Source organism: Microtus oregoni, unplaced genomic scaffold, assembly GCF_018167655.1.
Source record: "Microtus oregoni isolate MIOR12 unplaced genomic scaffold, Mior012 000004F_ref0000308, whole genome shotgun sequence".
Classification (NCBI taxonomy): Eukaryota; Metazoa; Chordata; class Mammalia; order Rodentia; family Cricetidae; genus Microtus; species Microtus oregoni.
The window spans coordinates 55,950,813-55,969,662 of record NW_024543063.1 but is presented as its reverse complement, the minus strand read 5'-3'; the positions used below and the strand labels follow the sequence as shown (position 1 = coordinate 55,969,662).

Here is an 18,850-nt window from a genome sequence, read left to right as displayed (position 1 = left end):
TCAGCTGAAAGTACAGCACTCTGATTGGCAGCTGGGGCCAGTCAGAGTCCCCGAGAAGGATTGGGAGTGGATCAGCCTCTTCAGAAGGGACAGCCAGAAATCAGCAGAACAGGCCCTGTCATGGAAGTCTCTGTCTGTGACAAATGAAGGTGGGGTGTGTGAGTGGACAAGCCTCGAGCAGCTGTGCACGGTGGGACCCTGGTTCTCAGCACCCTTTGCTCCGTGAAGGGCAGCGTGCTCTCCAGCGAGCGCTTCACAGAAGCAGGTTTTGCTTGGTTTTCTTTTTTTTTTTTTAAAGAAAAACACCCACAAAGATGGCTGTTTTCTGGGCCACAGCTGGGGAGCCACCATCATGCCCAGTACCACAGTGGCAGGCAGTGTCACTGTCTCTGGCTCTACAGGGTCAGCTGCGGGAGAAAGAAGCAAGACAGAGAAACCAGAAAGCATAAGAGATCCCAGTCCTGGTCCATTCATGTCCACCCCACCCCCGCTGCTCCCAGCCTGCCCCAGTCTAGGTTCCCCCTCCCCCGCCCCACGCTGCCCCAGCAGGCTCATTCACAGTGAAGCGGCTCAGAGTGCTTATAAGGGAATGGGCCAAGTGTTTGGACATCTCCCCCCACCTCCCCCACTCCCAGTGACCGTGACGAGGCACCCCCAACTACAGCACGCAGTCGCAGTAGACCGCCTGGCATGACTTCTGGTGCTGTGGCTACTAGCTGTGTGAGGCGGAGCAGCTTATCACATGTCTGAAAAGTGGGTACTGAGTGAGAGAGTGGAAAGCACTTAGGGTCTGGCATGGGGGACATTCTAATGTAAGTGACCTCTCCCCTCGATGGTCGTAGAATGCTGAGATGCTGAGAAGCCCTGCTGCCCCTTACCTGAGCGAGAAAACAATCAGACTCCTGGGCCTCAGGCACCCCGTCCTGTCTCTCAGGCTTCTGTGTTTCCTCAGAAGCAGAGAATTAAATACTTTGCCCCAGGACCCCGCAGACAGCTGGTTGAGCAGACCTGACTTTGGGTCTGTGGGTTTTCTAGCCAGCAAGCTGAGCAGAGACAGGAAGCTCTGGAAGAGGCCGGTGTTCAGCGAGCATCTCTGTTGGGAGCAGGGAGAGGGGAAACCCCTCCATAGGTAGTCAGAGAGTGGGCGTGGGTCGGTCAAGGACTGCAGGGTCCTTGAGAGGCCCATGGGTAGATTTGGGAGGAGCAGACCGGGACAGGAGGGCTGGGGCACTGTTCCATGTCTGTTTGGGGGTGGCCTGGTCAGAAGTGGCGCAGGCAAAGCTGTTGGTACCCAAGACAGAGGCTGTTACTAGGAATCGTGCGCGCAGCTGCTGCAAAGGAGGTCACCAGGCACCTGGGCGGGGAGCTGGCCACCTTCCCCCCGGGGTCCCACCGGGATGCAGGGCCGTCAGCGCAGATAGGGACCGGAGGTGCTTTCCTCTACCAAGGAGACAGAATAGGGGCACCGGCACCCGCCCCCACCATGTTCCCTGTTACTTTGGTCCTCTCAGCCCCGGGGCGCCCTCCTCTGTCACTTCCCTGGCCTACTTCCTCTCCTTTACTCCCCTCGTCTTCCTGCTCCTCTGTGCGCTGTGTGCCTTCAGTCCGCTTTTCACCCTCGCTGTCCTGATGGATAAAGCGTGCAGCCTGGGGGAGCTTGTGCGTCCTCTCCAGAGCCCCAGGAGCTGGATTCATACAGACTGGCTTCAGAAGACAGGACTTGGCTTGAGTGTTTGTTTGGAACCCAAGCATATCAGCCTGTCCCCCGCTCCCCTTGCCTTATCCTCTTGCAGGAGTGTGGGGTCGAGGAGGGCTAGGCCTTCCCTATTGCTCCTCTGCTTCTGCCCAGCACCCCCAGACCCCTAAACTCCACATTTGCAGGGCTGTGGGTCAGCCCTGGGCATCTGTGTTGGCAGGGTTGGAGATGCCTAAGGGGGGAGACCCCGAAGCAATGGATAAACTCAGGTGCTCCCCAAACCAGTGACGTGCTCCCCAAACCAGTGACGTCCTCCCCAACCAGTAACTGCCCTCAAGGTTATACCACCTAGGCTGTCGTCTTGCTGGGATGTCTGGGCCTGGGAGTCAGGTGTTCCAGATACTGGGTCTCTTGGGACCCTTGTGCTCCCAGGGGATGGAGCCGAGCGCTGAGACGGGTCTGCAAGTCCAGTTTTTCAGGCCACCCCACACTGGGATTCATATCTGTCAGGTACCTCCGTGTGCGTGATGCAGGGGTGCCTGTGTGGCCCTGGCTGCTGCTTCCCAGGAGCCACATAAAGCTGCACCTGATGGAAGGTGCCTGGGTGCTAAGCACCCTTGAGCTGCAGGGGCTGGGGACCATCGGGGGTGTTGTGTCGCTAGGGCGGGAGGGGCTGAAGCAAGGCAGAGTGAGCGAGGATCTCAGAAGCCAATTAGAGCCAGGTTTGTCTCCTAACAGCCAATGTGGGAGCCAGGACTCGGAGTGAGCAAGTAGCTGCTCAGAAACCCTTCAGGGAGGAGGGACCAGCCTGGGCAGGGCCGGGATCTGTGTATAAAATCACGGGGAGCTGTGCGCCCCGTCACAGAGCCGCAAGTCTCCCACCCAAGCTGTTCGAGTGACTCAGGCTTTTGTTTGCGCTTTTTGGTTCGGCAAATTCCCTTCTGCGGCAAGATGCCGGAGTGCTGGGATGGGGTGAGTGAGGGTCCAGGGGCGCTGCGAGATGGGCAGGGAGAATGGGGCATCCTTGTGACCTACAGAGGATAAGGTGTCCTCCTGACCTGTCTGGTGACAGCTCTGCTCCGAAGCCTGTCTTCCTGGTCTATTCAGGCACTGGGTGGAGGGCTGGGTAAGGATGGGTCCATTGGCTTCTGTTTGCTGGCTTGTGTTCTCGGCCTCATCTGTGAACTCTTGGGGTCACTTCAGCTTGGTGCGTCCCCTGTGAGCCTCTGCCACGTTCCTAGCTTCTGTCAGGGTTGTGCCTGCAGGGTCTAGCCTGGCGGCGGAGGGGAGGGGGGACCGCATGATGCTGGATAGCTTCCGCAGAGCGTCACGTCTCCAGGAGGAGTTGCTTGTGTATCCCCAGTGCACTGCGGTGCGGGGCAAAGAAGGCGGCGGGGTCTGGGTCTTCAGGCGCGAGTATCGCGGGAGGAGTCAAGGAGAGGCTGCCCTGCTTTATTTTACAAGGTGGGGAAGACAGGACTGAAGCACTGAGCTGGCAGGGCGTGGGGCCCCAGGACACCTCCTCTAGCTACGGGGGAGGAACAACGGCTACCCAAGCCCTGTGCTCTTCCTCACGGTGGGAGATGCAAGGGCAGCTTTGCCCTGCACGCGCGCGTTCCGTGCGCCTGCCACTCATTCTCCTTTGCGGCCTGATCATAATCAGCCTCTACCCTCCCGTGCAGACCTGAATTACCCAGGAAGCTGCCGAAACCAAATCCTACCACATCCACCGCCATCGCCTTAGTGTGTCACAGTCCTGTTCTGACCCTCTTCTCCCCAGCCCTCAAGGTCACTGGTGTGGAGAGACAGAGCGAGAGACGTCAAAGCCCCCTCCCTTACTGCCTGCCGCAGTGCATTCCTCTAGCTCCCACCTGGAGGTGGGGCTCTGACGTCACTGAGAGCCAATGGGAGCACTCTACCCTGGGAATTGAGGGGCTGACAGTCTGCTGGGCTGTGGCCTTTGAGGCGTGTTCCCCCCCACACACACACACTCTGGTCAGCGGCCTGAGGGGTGGGGATGCTCAGCCTCCATCAGACCACCTGGGTCTGAATTCTCCGCCCAGGGTTGAGGAGGATGCGGTGGTAAAGACGTTATTGGGAACTTTCAGTCAAGGTCACTATGCCTCAAGAAATTTGGTTAGCATCACTCCTGTGGGTCCCCATGACCTGGTCAAAGCCAGAGCTTCCCCTTCTGGGAAGTGAACCCTCCTTAGCAAGGCCCATGCTGTGTGACTGATGGTATCTGCCTAGAGATAAGGACTTGGGCAGCTACATCAGGTTTGGGAAGGGCAGTGCAGACCACTCTGGTAACAGAGGGCAGAAACCGCTCACTATTTTGGAGAGTTCTGAGGCCCCGGGGTCCTTGCAGAGCGACATTGGACCCACCACAGCAGAGAAACAGCCCCTTTGCTGGCTGCGTGGTGCTTTTACACTGTGTCCCTCACGCCCCATCCCTTCCTTTAGAGCTGAGAGAACAGTGGAGTGACTATAGCAGGGACCCCAGAGGAGAAAAGCAGCTGGCTGGGGTGGGGGCCCCCCTTGGTGAACCTCAGCCCCGCCCCTCAGAAAATGCTCTCCTTGGTGCAGAGCCACAGCCCTGAGCTGGCATCTTGTCAGCTCTGGGTTCGACCTTGAGTGAGTGGATTATCCTCTCTGGGCCTGCGTCTTCCTGTAGAGCAAACTGTAGAGGGTTGGGGTCCAGTGAGGAATAAATGAGGTGTCACATGCCAGGCACTAGTGAGCAGGAAGCTTCTCCGGTCAAATGGATCGTGAGGGAGGATGGAGCTGGGAGGCTGTGTTGGGCTTGGGCCTAACTGAGGTCCACAGGATGATACTCAGGCCTCCCCTCAGAGTATGAATTCCAGAGTGTAGCCTGTGGCTGTGGGATTATCACCTCTTTTCCTTCTGGAGACCCAGTCTGAACAGTGGGCCTCTGACGCCACACCCCAAAAAGCCAGACTGCGGGAAGCTGGCTTTGTCATCCACAGCTCCTTCTTCCGAAACCCGTGTCCCTGTCAGCAAAATGGAGTCTAGGTTCTCTCTGTCTCGAGTGTCCGGTAGGAAACTTGGTATACAGTCGGAGCTCAGCCACTTGATGTTTCTCTCCCCTTGGGGATGTAACACCACCCCAGCTCGGGGCCACTAGCAGAGGTATTGGGACCCCTGTAATATAGGGTTAGGGTTTATTCAACTTTGACCAGTGAGCTAGGAATTTCCTGATTGAGGAATCCCAGGAATGGCCTGTTTGCAAAGAGGCCGGTTGACAAGGTAGCCCCTTAAGGTTCAGGGGTGCCACCTGCAACAGCCCCCCTTCTCTGGGCCATGTCTACTTACTGCAGCTCCCACAAAGGCTCTATGGGATGAGAGGCCACCTGCCCTGTTCAAAGTCACACAGAACCAGGTCCCCCTGAAGGACTAGCTCTGAGCAACAAAGCCAAGGGCACGGACTTGACCTAGGAGTAGGAACTGCAGAAGGACTTAGGGGCAGACCTGGCCATGGAGTTGGGTACCACAGGGCAGGGAATTTGAGGGATCAAGAATAAGGACAGAACAAGGACAGATGTGTGGAACGGAGCAGGATGTAGCTGACGTGAAACGTTTGCTGTGGATGCTAGGTGGGTCGGTGAGGCCATTCTGCAAGAAGGAGGCACCCCATGCTTGGTAGTGGGGAGGAGACTGGACTGGGGTGGCAGAGCCCTCTCGAGAGGGCTGTGTGAAGTGGAGAGAACGCTGACCTCCCAGGACCCTGTGGCAGGCTGGATGCAGAGCAGGGGCAGGGCAGTGGCAGGTTCATCTGTAGAGGGAATCGGGGCTGTTCCTGCGCCGACCACCTCTGAGGAGGAGGTTCCACTTGTCCTCTGTGGGGTGACCTGAAGGGATAGACACCTTGGCTAGGGGCTCTAGCACCTCATTCCCCAAGAACCAGAGCTCCCTATGTCATCTGTCCCCTCTAGGAACATGACATCGAGACACCTTATGGCCTTCTGCATGTGGTGATCCGGGGCTCTCCTAAAGGGAACCGCCCAGCCATCCTCACCTACCATGACGTGGGCCTCAATCGTAAGTGCAGCTGTGCTCTGGTCACCCTGCCTGGCCCCACCCTGAACTGCAGAGCTGGCGAGGATTTCCCCCCCTCCATGCATGGTCCTGTAGATCTCGGCTCACCTTCCCCTCTGCTTGGCCTCTGATCTGGGATTCCCCACTGGGCCCCTGACATCCTTGATGCCTGTCCTCTGTTCACGCCCACTGAGAGGTGTGTCTTTGCAGACAAGCTGTGCTTCAACACCTTCTTCAACTTTGAGGACATGCAGGAGATCACCAAACACTTTGTGGTGTGCCACGTGGATGCCCCTGGGCAGCAGGTGGGGGCGTCTCAGTTCCCTCAGGGGTAGGTACCCCCGAGTCTCTTTCCTCTCTCCAGCCCTGTGCCCTTGCTGTCCCCCAGGTCCTGAACTTCTGCTCTGTCTGCAGGTACCAGTTCCCTTCCATGGAGCAGCTGGCCGCCATGCTCCCGAGCGTGGTACAGCACTTCGGGTGAGTCCTTCCTAGCTCCCGCCTCTGAGCTTGGGGATAGGAGTTGCCCACACCACTGAAGATAGCCTGGCTTCAGTGAGAGGCTGAGGGTGGCAGGGGAGACCTGCTCTGACTGGGTCTCATGGGAAATGACATCCCAGCCTTAGAGGGACCAGTTCTGCTCTACAACAGGTTCAAGTATGTGATTGGCATCGGAGTGGGAGCCGGAGCCTACGTGCTGGCCAAGTTTGCGGTGAGTTTCCCCACCCTCACGGAGAACCCCAGGTCAGGCCAAGAGGGTGACCCCTAGGCCACAGAGGGCTTTCCCTACTCTGCTCTTCCTCCCCCTCTTCTTCCTTCCCTTTTGCTGAAAAACTTTTTCCCTCCAAGGAAGTGGAAGGAAGGAAGGAAGGAAGGAAGGAAGGAAAGAGAGAGGTGCTAGGCTGTGGCTCCGTGATTGTGTTCACCTTGCACGTCAGGCTCTGGGTCCCACCCCTAGCATTACACAATAGAGGAGATGGACTGATGAGATAGCTCAGCAAATAAAGCACCTGCCCCACAAACCTGGAGACCTGAGTTCAATCCCTGGAGCCCACATAAGGGAGGAAGGAGAAAAGGGACTCCACAGAGCTGTGACCCGCCACACATACACCAACTATAAATGAATACTTAGAATAAATCAGGAAAATGAGTCCCTTCCCCCGCTCGCTGCTTCGGAAGACTGTCAGCCACTACTTAACCCATCTCCAAAACCAAATTTCTGTTAGCAACAAACCAACTTGTCATCTTGCCCACCAGCACAGGTTGTCCCCAGAGGACACAAATGGTCCTTTAACCCAGCACTACGCTTACATTCGGGTTCTGAGGTTCAAAGAGAACCGCATTTCAGAAACAGCAGGTTAGGCGGGAAAGCCTTCATCTCTAAAGCCAGGAATTGTTTTAGGATTCAAACATTTATTGTTGAAACAGAAACAGAATTTTCGCCTCTAGCTTCTGTTCCAACACTGAACCGTTTTTGCCAGCTGTAGACTAGTCCAGACCCCGCAGACAGACCACAAGGCCTCTGCATGTCTGACACCCGTTCTTCCTACACGCGGGCCAACCCTTGAACACCCCTGTTGCAGTCAGCACAGAGCTGGCTTTGGAAAGGACTGTGTCTTCTCTTCTCCCACAGGTACTTCAGCTATAAAAAGCTAGGAAGGAAACAGCCTGTTTTAAGATTTTAAGATGGGGCCCGCAGGCTGGCTTGGCAGGTAGATGAGCTTGCCACCAAGCCCAGCGGCCTGAATTTGATCCGCTGGACCCAGATGATAGAAGGAGAAAACCCGCTTCCACTAGGGTTTTGTTTTATATGAGAATGTATACACACACACACACATTCACACTTACTAGGGTCTTGCCTCCCTCCACATGCTCGAATGCACGTGCACACACACACACACACAAATGAATGAAGAAAAGTAAAAAAATTGCACTATTTAAAGATATTTGATAATCAGTTTTGCAACACCATTATTAACATATTAAAAGCCCTGGCAGTGTGGCTTTGTGATAGAGCATTCTCTGGGCATGTGTGGCAGAGCTCTGGGTCCCACCCCCAGAACCACACGTACATACACAATACATATGCATGTCCTAGAAAGGGTAATGGATTCCGTCTAAATCAAAAGATCTTTAGGACTGGGCAGAGAAGAGGAGCAGCGAGGCCCCCCAGCATGGGAGCCCTATACAGACCCAGGTCCCCAGCTGGCCCATCTGTGGTATCGTGAAGACTTCACCAAGCAAGAGCTTCATGACCTGTTTTCTCTTTCCCCTCTCCCTGCAGCTGATTTTCCCTGACTTGGTGGAGGGGCTGGTGCTGATGAACATTGACCCCAACGGCAAAGGCTGGATTGACTGGGCTGCCACCAAGGTGAGCACCAAGCCCACATGGCCCGTCTGGGAGAGCAGTGGGCTGAGCTGGGCCTCACCCTGGCTTTCCTCCCCTCCTGCAGCTCTCTGGCTTGACCAGCACTTTACCAGATACGGTACTCTCTCATCTCTTCAGCCAGGTAAGGGGCAGAACGGATTGCATTTGGGGCGTCCTCGGTAGCAGGGGCTATAGGCAGGGGCTCAGCCAGCAGGGACAAGGGCTGCAGGCTGAGCCAGGCTGAGTCACACAGTACTGTGTCTGAGGTGGTCCTTGGGAAGTCTTTCCATGCCCGACGCCCCTCCTCTGCCTTCCAGACCACTCCCACTAGGCTAGGAGTGGGGCCAAGGCTGTTCTGTAGATGACTCCCACGTGCCCTCTCAGAGGCCCGAGCCCCAGCCTGTCTGTACCCTTTCCCTTCCCCCCCCACGCCCAGGAAGAGCTGGTGAACAACACAGAGCTGGTGCAGAACTACCGGCAGCAGATCTCAAATGTGGTGAACCAGGCCAACCTGCAGCTCTTCTGGAACATGTACAACAGGTGTGGGTGTTCCCATCCCCCACGGGAGGGTGCTAGGCAGGCAGCACCATCCCCAGACTGGAGAGGAGCTGGAGTCTGGGAGAGGGTAGCTTCCTGCCTGGGGCGGCCTCCTCTAAGTTGAGGGGGAGCAGGGCCATGTACTCTGGTTATCGGGTTCTTGCTCTTCCCCGTTGGTGGCTGGAAAGGATATCAGTCACACCCTTGGTCCCCACCGCAGGACGAGGTGCTCAGCCCCATGCCTTTGCTTTTGCAAACTTTTAGTAAGACAGCTCCTGCCGGAAGAAACCCCCACAGTAAGGAAGAGACCCAGATGGACGCTAATACTCAGTCAGGGTTGTCTGTGTGGTCCTGCAAGATGGGAGTGGCACGGATGCCGGAGCACATACCTGGCTCACTTGGGAGTGCTGGAAAGGAGTCATGACAAGGACAGGCCAAAGGATAGGTCCCATGTCGGCAGAGCAAGTCTGTGACTCCCAGGTTTACCAGGTGGCAGTGTTGGGATCCACCTCTGGGGGGATGCCGCCTTTACTTTTGTCCCTCCCCGCACAGCCGCAGAGACCTTGACATTAATCGGCCTGGGACCGTGCCCAACGCCAAGACACTCCGGTGAGTGGCTCCTGCCCTCCAGCCTGTCCCTGCCTTTGCCCCTAAGCCCAGGCCAGATGACTTTTATACTCTGTCTTGTAGTTGCCCGGTGATGCTGGTCGTCGGGGATAATGCACCTGCTGAGGACGGGGTGGTGAGTGTGACTCCCCTGCGCAGGCGCGGGAGGTTAGAGTCTGGGGCAGATCCTAAGTGATGGGTTTCTCAGATACTCTTCTGCCACCTGGACACACACGGGGCCTGACCGCCCACTTTGTGCAGGTAGAGGGGCCTGGAGAGTCTAGGACCTGGTGGTCCCGCCTCTCTTCTCCCCAGGGTAGCCTACCTCACTTCAGTTTAGAGCCCAAGGTCCGCTTCTCCCAAAATTTGACCCATAAGTGACTCATAGACATCAGTGTTTACCCTGGAGCCACCCAGACACCCAAGATTGGGCTTGTACCGCTCCCATTGGAGCTCTGGCAACACGCCGTCTCGGGGTGAGCGCCTAGGATGTTCCGAAGATACCAGACTTTCAGGGCTCATGAGGAAGGCTGCACTGGCCACCTTGACCCAGGCAGGGACCCCAGTGTCCCCTGCTATCCCTTAACACTGCCCAGATCCTCTGATCTGTCCTGCTAGAGTGACCCTGGCCTTCTGGTTCCAACCCTGGTCCCATTCCTGCCCCACTTGCTGTTGTGAGTGGAATTTCAGGCCCCTCAGACCAGCAGGCCTCCAGGGCAAAAGCCTGGGAAGGGAAGGCCTTGGGCCTGTACTTTCCTCCCTCCCCTCCCTGCTCTGGGTACAGAACCTGCCAAAGCAGGTGGAACAGGGGCATTGCTGCAGCTGGCTCCTTGTCCCCAGGTTGAGTGCAACTCCAAACTGGACCCGACCACTACGACCTTCCTGAAGGTGAGACACCCCGCTACCACCCCAGCCCATCAGCCTGGTGGCCCAGCTGCAGGGAGGGGGCTGCTTGGCAGGACGGACAGGAGCAGGATGGTGTTTGGACAGCACAATCTGTCCAGGTGTTGGGAGGGGCTCCTCAGTCCCCCCTGTTCTTTTCCTTTCAGATGGCAGATTCTGGTGGTCTTCCTCAGGTGACACAGGTAAGACCCCAGGCCCTCCTGCCATTGTATCACCCAGCCTGTTGGGGGTGGGGGTGATGGCATCCTCCCCGCTAACCCTAGGCAGCCAATCAGAGCACTTTGTGTCCATCTTATTGCAGCCAGGGAAACTGACTGAGGCCTTCAAATACTTCCTGCAAGGCATGGGCTACAGTAAGTACACCTCCACCCATCCCGGGCAAGGGACTGGGACACAGTGCCCATGTGCTGGGGAGTCTGTGGTTCAGTGTACTCTGTCACCTGGACCCCAAAGGCTGGGCTACTCTCCCCAGACTCTGCATATAAGAGTGTGTGTCCCAGGCCCAGCCAGCTTCTCTGCTTGGGTAGAGCCTTAGGCATTCTTCTGAGTCCCGTGTCAAGGCCCGTTTGGGAGAGGGCTCTTCTTCCAGCCCCTGAGAGTCCAGCACCTAGGCTGGGTGCTGTTAGAAAAGCCTGTTTTAGATGAGTCACCCACACCCTATTGGGATTAGGACACCTCAAAAGGCTCTTTGTCACAGAAGGAGGGTTAGCACCCAGGTGCATGGAATCTGGGACTGGAGAACAGAAGTGGAAACATGTCCAAACCTGTGGAAAGTAAGCCTGAGGACCAACTGAGATCAAGGGCTCTAAACCAGCTCTCTTGTCCCCTTCCCGAAACATCCCCTCATGTAACAGCGATGAGACCCAGGCTGCACCCATGAGCACCCAACACACATACACACACACATACACACACACACCACACACACACACACACACACACACACCACACACACACACACATACACCACACACACACACACACACAAACCACACACACACCACACACACACACACACACACACACACCCCACACACACAGAGAGAAAGAGAGAAAGAGAGAGAGAGAGAGAGAATATGAGTTGTTCTGACAGCTCCTGTGTGCCTCCAGGACCTCTGGTCCCCTCTTAACAACACGCAACTGCTGGGTGAATCGCTCTCCCTCAATCTGGTGCCCTCCACCAAAGACTTCAGCCTCTGGAGCCTATACCTCCTTGGGACAGAAACAGGATAGCTCTCCACCCTGCCAGCCCCATGGGTGAAATAGCAGAAAAAGGGCACAGGCTGACAGGGAGGACTAGCCAGAATTCTAATCTAGGCCCCATGCACTCTTGGAGCTTGGCAGACATCTGCAAGGCCAAGAAGGAGCGACACTTGCAGACACTAGAGTGCGTCTCTGGGCTTCCCGGGAGTCGGAGGGACTTTGGAAGATTGTACAACCTCCTCCCCTTTCTGTACAAGATTGAGTTCTGGTAGAGCGGTGAGGGCACTAGGTCTAGGGTGTGGCCCACGGAGGCTTAAATCACAGCCTGGGCTGGAGAAGAGGGAGACCCGAGAATCCTGAGCCTGCTGTGTGGCTTCCACGAGCGGCCGTTTGAATGGGCTCAGCCCTGCCCTGTCTGTGTGTCTCATCTTGGCCCATCTTGATGCCCTTGGGCTGGCCCAATCTTCACCATGTTCTGTGTCTCCCCTACCCTTGCCCTCTCTGGCTGTCTTCTCTCTTAGTTGCACACTTGAAGGACCGAAGGCTGAGTGGAGGAGCAGGTAGCCCATGGCCCCTCTCCTGCTGCATGGACACCCTGCCTAGTCCCCCCTCCCCCGCTCCACTGCGATGCTGCAGCCACACTGTGTCTTGCCGTGGTTTTGGAATCTTCTTGTGTCCTGCTCAGTTCAAAGCCCCAGTGGATCAATCCCCTGCTCCTCTGCGGACCCTGGTCTGCAGAGAGCACCGTCCCGTATGGGAACCTGACGTTGGCTGATCTCGGAGCAGTTGTCTTGTTTCTAGGTTGCCATGGGCTGTGGGGCTTCCAACACTTTGGGAGTTAGAAACAGAAGTTCAGACACAGCCCTAGGCCTTTGCGGGTGTCATGCCTGTCCCTGGCCCAGCCCCTAGGTGGACTGGCCTAATAGCAGAAGCAAGATTCAGGGCTTGTGGCTGTGTTCTTCACAGAAGCAGTCCTGCCTCCTACCCTGTCACTCTCTGGATAAAGGTCTAGTTGGCCGCACAGTGCCTTCCTACCCAGCCCGAAGTGCCTAATCAACACCTGCCCTACCCTTCTGTAGCTCTGGGTAGCTGTTGGGACCTAGGACCCTGCTGGCTGCAGCCCCATCTGACCTGCTCACTGTTGCTGGCTCTGCATGCCTGATGGAGCCAGTGCCAGCACTGCGGCTTGGGCTGGGCCTCTGTGTTATGGCAGGACTGGGTCTCCCTGGCCGCTTTGCTTGCCTTGCCCTTTTCTTGCCGCTGGTACCCACCCTGCCTGTCCTCAGGACCCTTTGTTTTTGTCCACAGTGCCCTCAGCCAGCATGACCCGTCTTGCGCGCTCACGCACCGCATCCCTCACCAGCGCCAGCTCTGTGGATGGCAGCCGCCCACAGCCCTGCGCCCACTCAGAGAGCAGTGAGGCGATGGGCCAGGTCAACCACACCATGGAGGTATCCTGCTGAAGTCCTCGTCCTGCCCAAGACGCCTGCTTTCCTGCCCCCCGGTCCCACTGCCATCTCTGCACCGGCTCATCTTCCATTTAGTTTATTTTTGTGAGAGCGAAGGGGAGGAAATGGGGTTACTTCTCTTTTACTTAAAAAAAGTGAGGGGATCCACCTTAGACAGTGCAGCAGGACAGTCTTCGACGGTGTGAGGGGCTGGCCGGATCCACTCCCATTTCTCTCACCATGTTCACTGGTTGATATGGCTCCTGTCACCCACTTACCATGGCCCTGGGGTGGGGGCAGAATATGGGATACAGTACTGAAGAAAGAATATGGCCCACCCCCTGGGCCTGGCAGATGTGAAGACAGCGTGGGACTTGAAGATGGTGGGTGATGAGCTCAGGCTCTGATGTGAGTGGGTGTCAGACCAATGGAGAATCCTAACCCTCAGGGGGTCCCTTTCCTATAACCCTTGCAGCCAGCACACTTAGTCTGATAGTACAGGTGACAGTCGTGAGGATGGAAGCCACAAGAGGGCGCTCTAAGCAGACAGCCATTTTCCTGGTGCTCTCTGGGCAGGATAGCTATGGAGACAGAATATGGAGAACCCTGAGGGCAGGAACCCCCATACTCTGTCACTCCAGGGCCAGGTCCCACCCTGAGGCAAAGGTCAAGATTGCTTTGTGTGCTGTGTGTAGCCCCTGAGAACTTCATGGTGATCCCTTGGGAGCCCGAAGGTACTTGAGTCCATAAAGATTGCTCTTGTCCTCAGATTCAACCAAGAGTGTTTGTAGCAATGCCCTGGTCAACTTGGGCCAGTGTGTCACAGACATCACTGGAGAAGTGAACTCGTTAGATCTGGTCCAAGACTGAAAGATCCCACGACCTCTGCCTGCTGGAGGGGCTGGAGCGTGCTTGGTCCTGGGGTGGGAGATGGGTGGGGTTTTGAGGTGAACACAGGTGTAGAGGCCTAAGGCTCTTGATGCACCCTCGCCTCCCAGAGCCCACAGCTACGCTGTCTTCCTGTCCACTATCTTACCAGGTAGATTCACAGCCCAGAAACCAGAGCTTCAGCCTGGTCACTGGTTTCATCCACTGCAACCCCCAAACGGGGGAGAGAAAGAGGAGCTGTGTGTGTATGGGGGGGGGGAGTTGTCGTGTGGGCGTTCTGAAGTAAGGACACCTACATCCAGGTATCTGTGGCACAGGCCACCCCCTTCTGTAACTGTAAGCCATTTCTAGACTGCTCTCAAGTCCAGTGGAGTGTGTTCTGTCCCCGGTTGTGTTCACTCCTGTGCTCCCGTGAGTGTTGAATGTGATTGTAAAGCTGGTAGAATTCAAATCCCTTACTGTAGGCAGCACTTCAAGTATTGGACATCTCTCTGCTGTGTCCTCAAGGTATCTATAAATATCTATACATTATATATATATGTATGTGTGTGTGTGTATATATATATCAGGCCCTCCTGTGTCTGGTTTCCCAATTGGTGATTGTCTCCTTTTTGGTCAAGATGAACTTTTATTGGAGTTCATTACTTTCTTCTCTGTACAAAGTTAAGAGCCTAATTTTGTGTATTCTGGTGGCTGATCAGCGATTTTGAGATGACAAAATGTAAAACAACAACAACAAAAAACCCTCGATGTAGAAAATTAACTGTGCAGAAAAACTAATAAATAAGTTAATCATATGAATGGTGTTTCCTGTCACGTGGAAGGCTGGAACTGTTTGGCTGCCTAGCTGCCTTGGGCTCAGGTGGGTGGAGGGTAGCTATGGTTTCTGTCTACCTTCAGTGCCTGTTAACACACATTTTGGGCGGAGTGAGAGTTGCACGGTCTCAGTCTGCTGCCCAGGCTGGTCTTGACTCACAGAAGTCCTGCTTAAGCTTCCTAGGTGTTAGGCCACCCTGCCAAGCTTTTGTTTTCCCTATCATGGTGATGGGAATTGAACCACGGTGGTCACACATGGCAAGGTTCTATCATGAGGCTATATACCCTGATTGAGACATGATTTTACTGATCCTGACACTAGTTTTTCAGGGTCACAGCTGAACAAAGAGTTTAGGCAGGAAAACCTCTTCAGAGCAACGGCACACCACTCTTTTGCTTGGCTTTTATTGCTTTTGAGACACAGTCTCTAGCCTAGGCTGGACAGGGACCCATCTCAGCATCCTAAGTACTGGAATTACATTGCCAACTTCTCCATGTCTAATCATTTGTTCCATTGTTCATTCACCTGATATTGACTCCTTCCAATGTATCAGTTGTTTTTAAAAAAGCAAGTAAAATTAAAGAGCCTATCATTTCTATGCAGAAGATGAAAAACGAGTAAGTTAGCAACTGCGGATGTGTGTGTGTGTGTGTGTGTGTGTGTGTGTATTAGATGTAGAAAACCTTCAGGCCCCTTCAAACCCACGTGCAAACTGTAATCGACACAAGTCAGTGAAATAGTTGGCTATAGCTAACCAGTGGTCGGTCACTACCGCGCAGTAGCCAAGACCCCAGGAAGAAACCGGATTTTGTTTCTGCACTCTGCTGTCGGGAACGCGCCCAGAACTAGGGTGGAGGCAGCACAGAGCTCGCCCGTGTGCTCGCGGACGCGCAGCTCCTAAACCAGCAGCGCCGGCGCCGGAACCCGAGCCCCGCCCCATCCGCTCGCGTATAGCGTCACCGGAAGCGCAGGGAGGACGCGGCCCCTCCCGGTATGGCGGCTCCGGCTAAGCGCGCGCGGGCGAGGTCGCCAGTCACCGCTGCCTCCCCGGTCCTGAGAGCCGCCCCCGCGCCCCTGCCGCTCCCGAATCCCGGGCGCGGCCACGTCACTTGCTTCTCCCCGCTGGCGGCGGGACCCAGCGGGGGCGAGCCCGACGGCGATGCGGTGGCCGGCTTCCTGCGCTGGTGCGCGGGAGTGGGGCTGGAGCTGAGTCCCAAGGTGGCGGTGAGCCGGCAGGGCACTGTGGCCGGCTATGGCATGGTGGCGCGGGAGAGTGTGCAGCCGGGGGAGCTGCTGTTCGCAGTGCCGCGTTCGGTGCTTCTGTCTCCCCACACCTGTTCCATCAGCGGCCTGCTGGAGCGAGGTGGGTAAGGGGCAGAGGGTTGGTTCCGAGGCTGGCGGCGGTGTCGCGCCGGGGCGGGCGTTCACCTGGCGTCTTCCCTAGAGCGAGACACGCTGCAGAGCCTGTCGGGATGGGTGCCGCTGCTACTGGCGCTGCTCCACGAGCTGCAAGCCCCAGCCTCACCCTGGATCCCCTACTTCGCGCTCTGGCCAGAGCTGGGGCGTTTGGAGCATCCCATGTTTTGGTGAGAGTCAAGGGAAGGGCTGGGGAGAACCTGTTTCAGCCATTTTGCTCAGGGCACTGGATACCTGCAGCATCAGAGTGGCAGGTTGTAAAGGGCCCTGGGTGGGTTGTCCTTGCAGGCCAGAGGAGGAGCGGCTGCGCCTCCTAAAGGGTACAGGTGTCCCGGAGGCCGTGGAGAAGGACTTGGTGAACATCCGCAGTGAATACCATTCTATCGTCCTGCCCTTCATGGAGGCTCACTCCGATTTCTTCAGCCCCACTGTTCGCTCTCTGGATCTCTATCGCCAGCTTGTGGCCCTTGTAATGGCTTATAGGTTAGTGCTTAAAGCCTAGAGCAGACCCTCGCCTTTAGAACCATTACTGCGGGAGAAGGTGGGAAAGAACAGTGAGTGATCCAGGTTCCTCACCCAAGACCGTGCCTTAGCTGAGTTCTCTCTGCGGCAGCTTCCAAGAACCGCTGGAGGAAGAGGATGATGAAAAGGAGCCCAACTCCCCCTTGATGGTGCCTGCTGCAGACATACTAAACCATATAGCCAGCCACAATGCCAATCTAGAGTACTCTGCAGTGAGTGAACCCCTTGGCCTGGTTATATGCATTGAGTCAAATCATTGGGCTCCATTTTCCTACTATCGTGAAAATGAGTAGATGAGGTTAGCTACTCTCCTGTGTACTTTTGGTATCTAGTTACAGTAAAATGGTGCGGGGACACCTTAAGGCCACCAAAAAACTGCCCGCTCTGCCATGTCACCTCAGGCCCCATAGTGAGCATCGTGGAACAGCAGTAATTCAGTACTTTTCAAGAGGTGGAATGTTCATGGCCAGAGGAAGCCCCCACTGTTGATTCTGCATGTAACATTTTAAGACACACGTGTATGTGACAAGCAATTAGCAAATGGTTTGAGCCTGGTGGCTTAACACCGATAATCTTGTACGGCTGAGGCAGGATTGAAGGCTCTGGGCCCACGTTAACTCCAGACATCTGGTTTATACTTTAAGACCTTGTTGGCATATGTGACTTTCACTTATTCCTACTATTCTGACATGAAGTTTAACTTCTTTTTCACTGTGTAGCCCTGGCTATCAGAAACTCAAGAGATTACTTGGTAAGCACTGGGTGTGCATCACCAGGCCTGACCTTAACATTTTTTTTTTAAAGGTAGTGACCTTTAAGTGTAGATAACTACTCAAGAGATGCACCTGGTACGTGAAGCTAACCTGTAACATTGGTTTCACCTCCTTCTATAATGGAGGGTTTAACAGTAGATGATGGTACGCAGTCTCAGCCCAGTCAAACAGGCTCTCTTCATAGGCTGGTGGGGGCTAAGGTGTGGCCCCAGCTTTTCCCTTTTATCCCAGGATTATCTCCGGATGGTAGCTACTCAGCCCATTCCGAAGGGTCATGAGATTTTCAACACATATGGGCAGATGGCTAATTGGCAACTGATTCATATGTATGGCTTTGCTGAGCCCTACCCCGACAACACAGATGACACCGCTGACATTCAGATGGTGACAGTCCGAGACGCTGCTCTGCAGGGTGCGTCTGCCCGCCCCAGGTTCCACTGATGCCTTTGCTGACAGCATTTGGTTCGCTGGAGTTATTTCCTCCCGTTTTCATCCATTACTTCACAGGAGCAAAGGATGAAGCTGAAAGGCAGCTCTTGTGTGAACGCTGGGATTTCCTGTGCACACTGGAGATGGTAGGGGAAGAGGGAGCCTTTGTGATTGGTCGTGAGGAGGTGTTGACTGAAGAGGAACTAGCCACCACACTCAAGGTATAGGCTGACAGTTATGGGGTGCTGGTATTTAGAAAAGCCAAACTCAAGACCAAAGGACTCGATTTTCCTCCAGTGATTTATCTGTCGAAGCCCCCAGAATGTAGCACATCCTAACTAAGGGCCCACATTCCCTCCAGGTGCTGTGCATGCCTGCCGAGGAGTTCCAAGGCTATAAAGTCCAGGCTGGACGGGGAGAGCAAGAAAGGGAAGAGGACGGTTTGAAAATCACAAACATCCCCAAGCTCCAAGTAGCATGGAGACGGCTTCTTCGAGACAGTGTTCTGTTGACTCTACAGACCTATGCCACAGACTTAAAAACTGATCAAGATTTACTTAGTAATAAGGAGGTCTACGCCAAGCTCAGCTGGCGGGAACAGCAAGCCTTACAAGTCCGCTATGGTCAAAAGATGATCTTACACCAGTTGTTGGAACTCACAAATGAGCAGCTTCCCTGAATGACCAGCAGTGAGAACCTTTTAAGCTTGCGTTTTGTTGCCTGTAAAAGTAGCTGAAGGTAAACTAGGATTAATCCAAGGCAAGAGTTACATGTTGACATTTTAGGATTGAGATTAGCACATTTGGGACTCGCTGCCAATTGTTAAGAACATTCTATTTTTACTAATGTCTTCAGATTTTTAATAAAATTTAATAAATATCAATTGAGCTCAACTTTTTGAAGTCATTTCCTGTAGAGAACTGAAGCATAGCAGGTGGTTCTGCACCTTCAGTCTGCTCAGCAGTCTCAAATTGGTTCTCGGTGTCACAAAAGGACATCCAAGCTTCATTCAGCAAGGTAAATTATAAGTGTTTGTTTCAAACACTACTTATTCATACCAAAAAGCCTAAACCTAAACTGAATTCGTTTAACTACAGATTTTCTTGCTCCAACAATTTCTCCCTGTTGAAACAGAAAAGGTATACAAAAATTTCCTTAGGCATGGTTATAGTAATAATCCCAGCCTCCAGG

General features: G+C 54.8%; 2 protein-coding genes across 6 annotated transcripts in view; both read left to right on the top strand.

Annotated features, from left to right (window-relative positions):
- Ndrg4 (NDRG family member 4) overlaps positions 1-14,499 on the top strand; it is a 35,235-nt gene extending 20,736 nt beyond the window's left edge. For 2 of the 5 annotated variants that reach the window (XM_041649562.1, XM_041649557.1), the window contains exons 4-17: positions 5,650-5,755; positions 5,963-6,083; positions 6,167-6,229; positions 6,401-6,461; positions 8,034-8,120; positions 8,203-8,259; positions 8,554-8,657; positions 9,207-9,263; positions 9,345-9,396; positions 10,101-10,148; positions 10,310-10,345; positions 10,465-10,516; positions 11,888-11,926; positions 12,675-14,499. In XM_041649562.1, the coding sequence (XP_041505496.1) occupies positions 5,650-5,755; positions 5,963-6,083; positions 6,167-6,229; positions 6,401-6,461; positions 8,034-8,120; positions 8,203-8,259; positions 8,554-8,657; positions 9,207-9,263; positions 9,345-9,396; positions 10,101-10,148; positions 10,310-10,345; positions 10,465-10,516; positions 11,888-11,926; positions 12,675-12,829 (1,038 nt within the window). In that variant the 3' untranslated portion in view covers positions 12,830-14,499. Of the gene's footprint in view, positions 1-2,510; positions 2,669-5,649; positions 5,756-5,962; positions 6,084-6,166; positions 6,230-6,400; positions 6,462-8,033; positions 8,121-8,202; positions 8,260-8,553; positions 8,658-9,206; positions 9,264-9,344; positions 9,397-10,100; positions 10,149-10,309; positions 10,346-10,464; positions 10,517-11,887; positions 11,927-12,674 lie in introns of those variants that run through there. The other 3 variants (XM_041649560.1, XM_041649561.1, XM_041649559.1) reach the window with 3 other exon arrangements.
- A 996-nt stretch (positions 14,500-15,495) lies between these two features.
- Setd6 (SET domain containing 6, protein lysine methyltransferase) lies at positions 15,496-18,542 on the top strand. Its single transcript, XM_041650216.1, has 7 exons — positions 15,496-15,882; positions 15,964-16,105; positions 16,224-16,418; positions 16,549-16,669; positions 17,462-17,642; positions 17,738-17,880; positions 18,021-18,542. Exons 1-7 carry the CDS (start codon positions 15,513-15,515, stop codon positions 18,336-18,338), a joined length of 1,470 nt encoding a protein of 489 aa, XP_041506150.1. The 5' UTR covers positions 15,496-15,512; the 3' UTR covers positions 18,339-18,542.
- Positions 18,543-18,850: the final 308 nt, after the last annotated feature.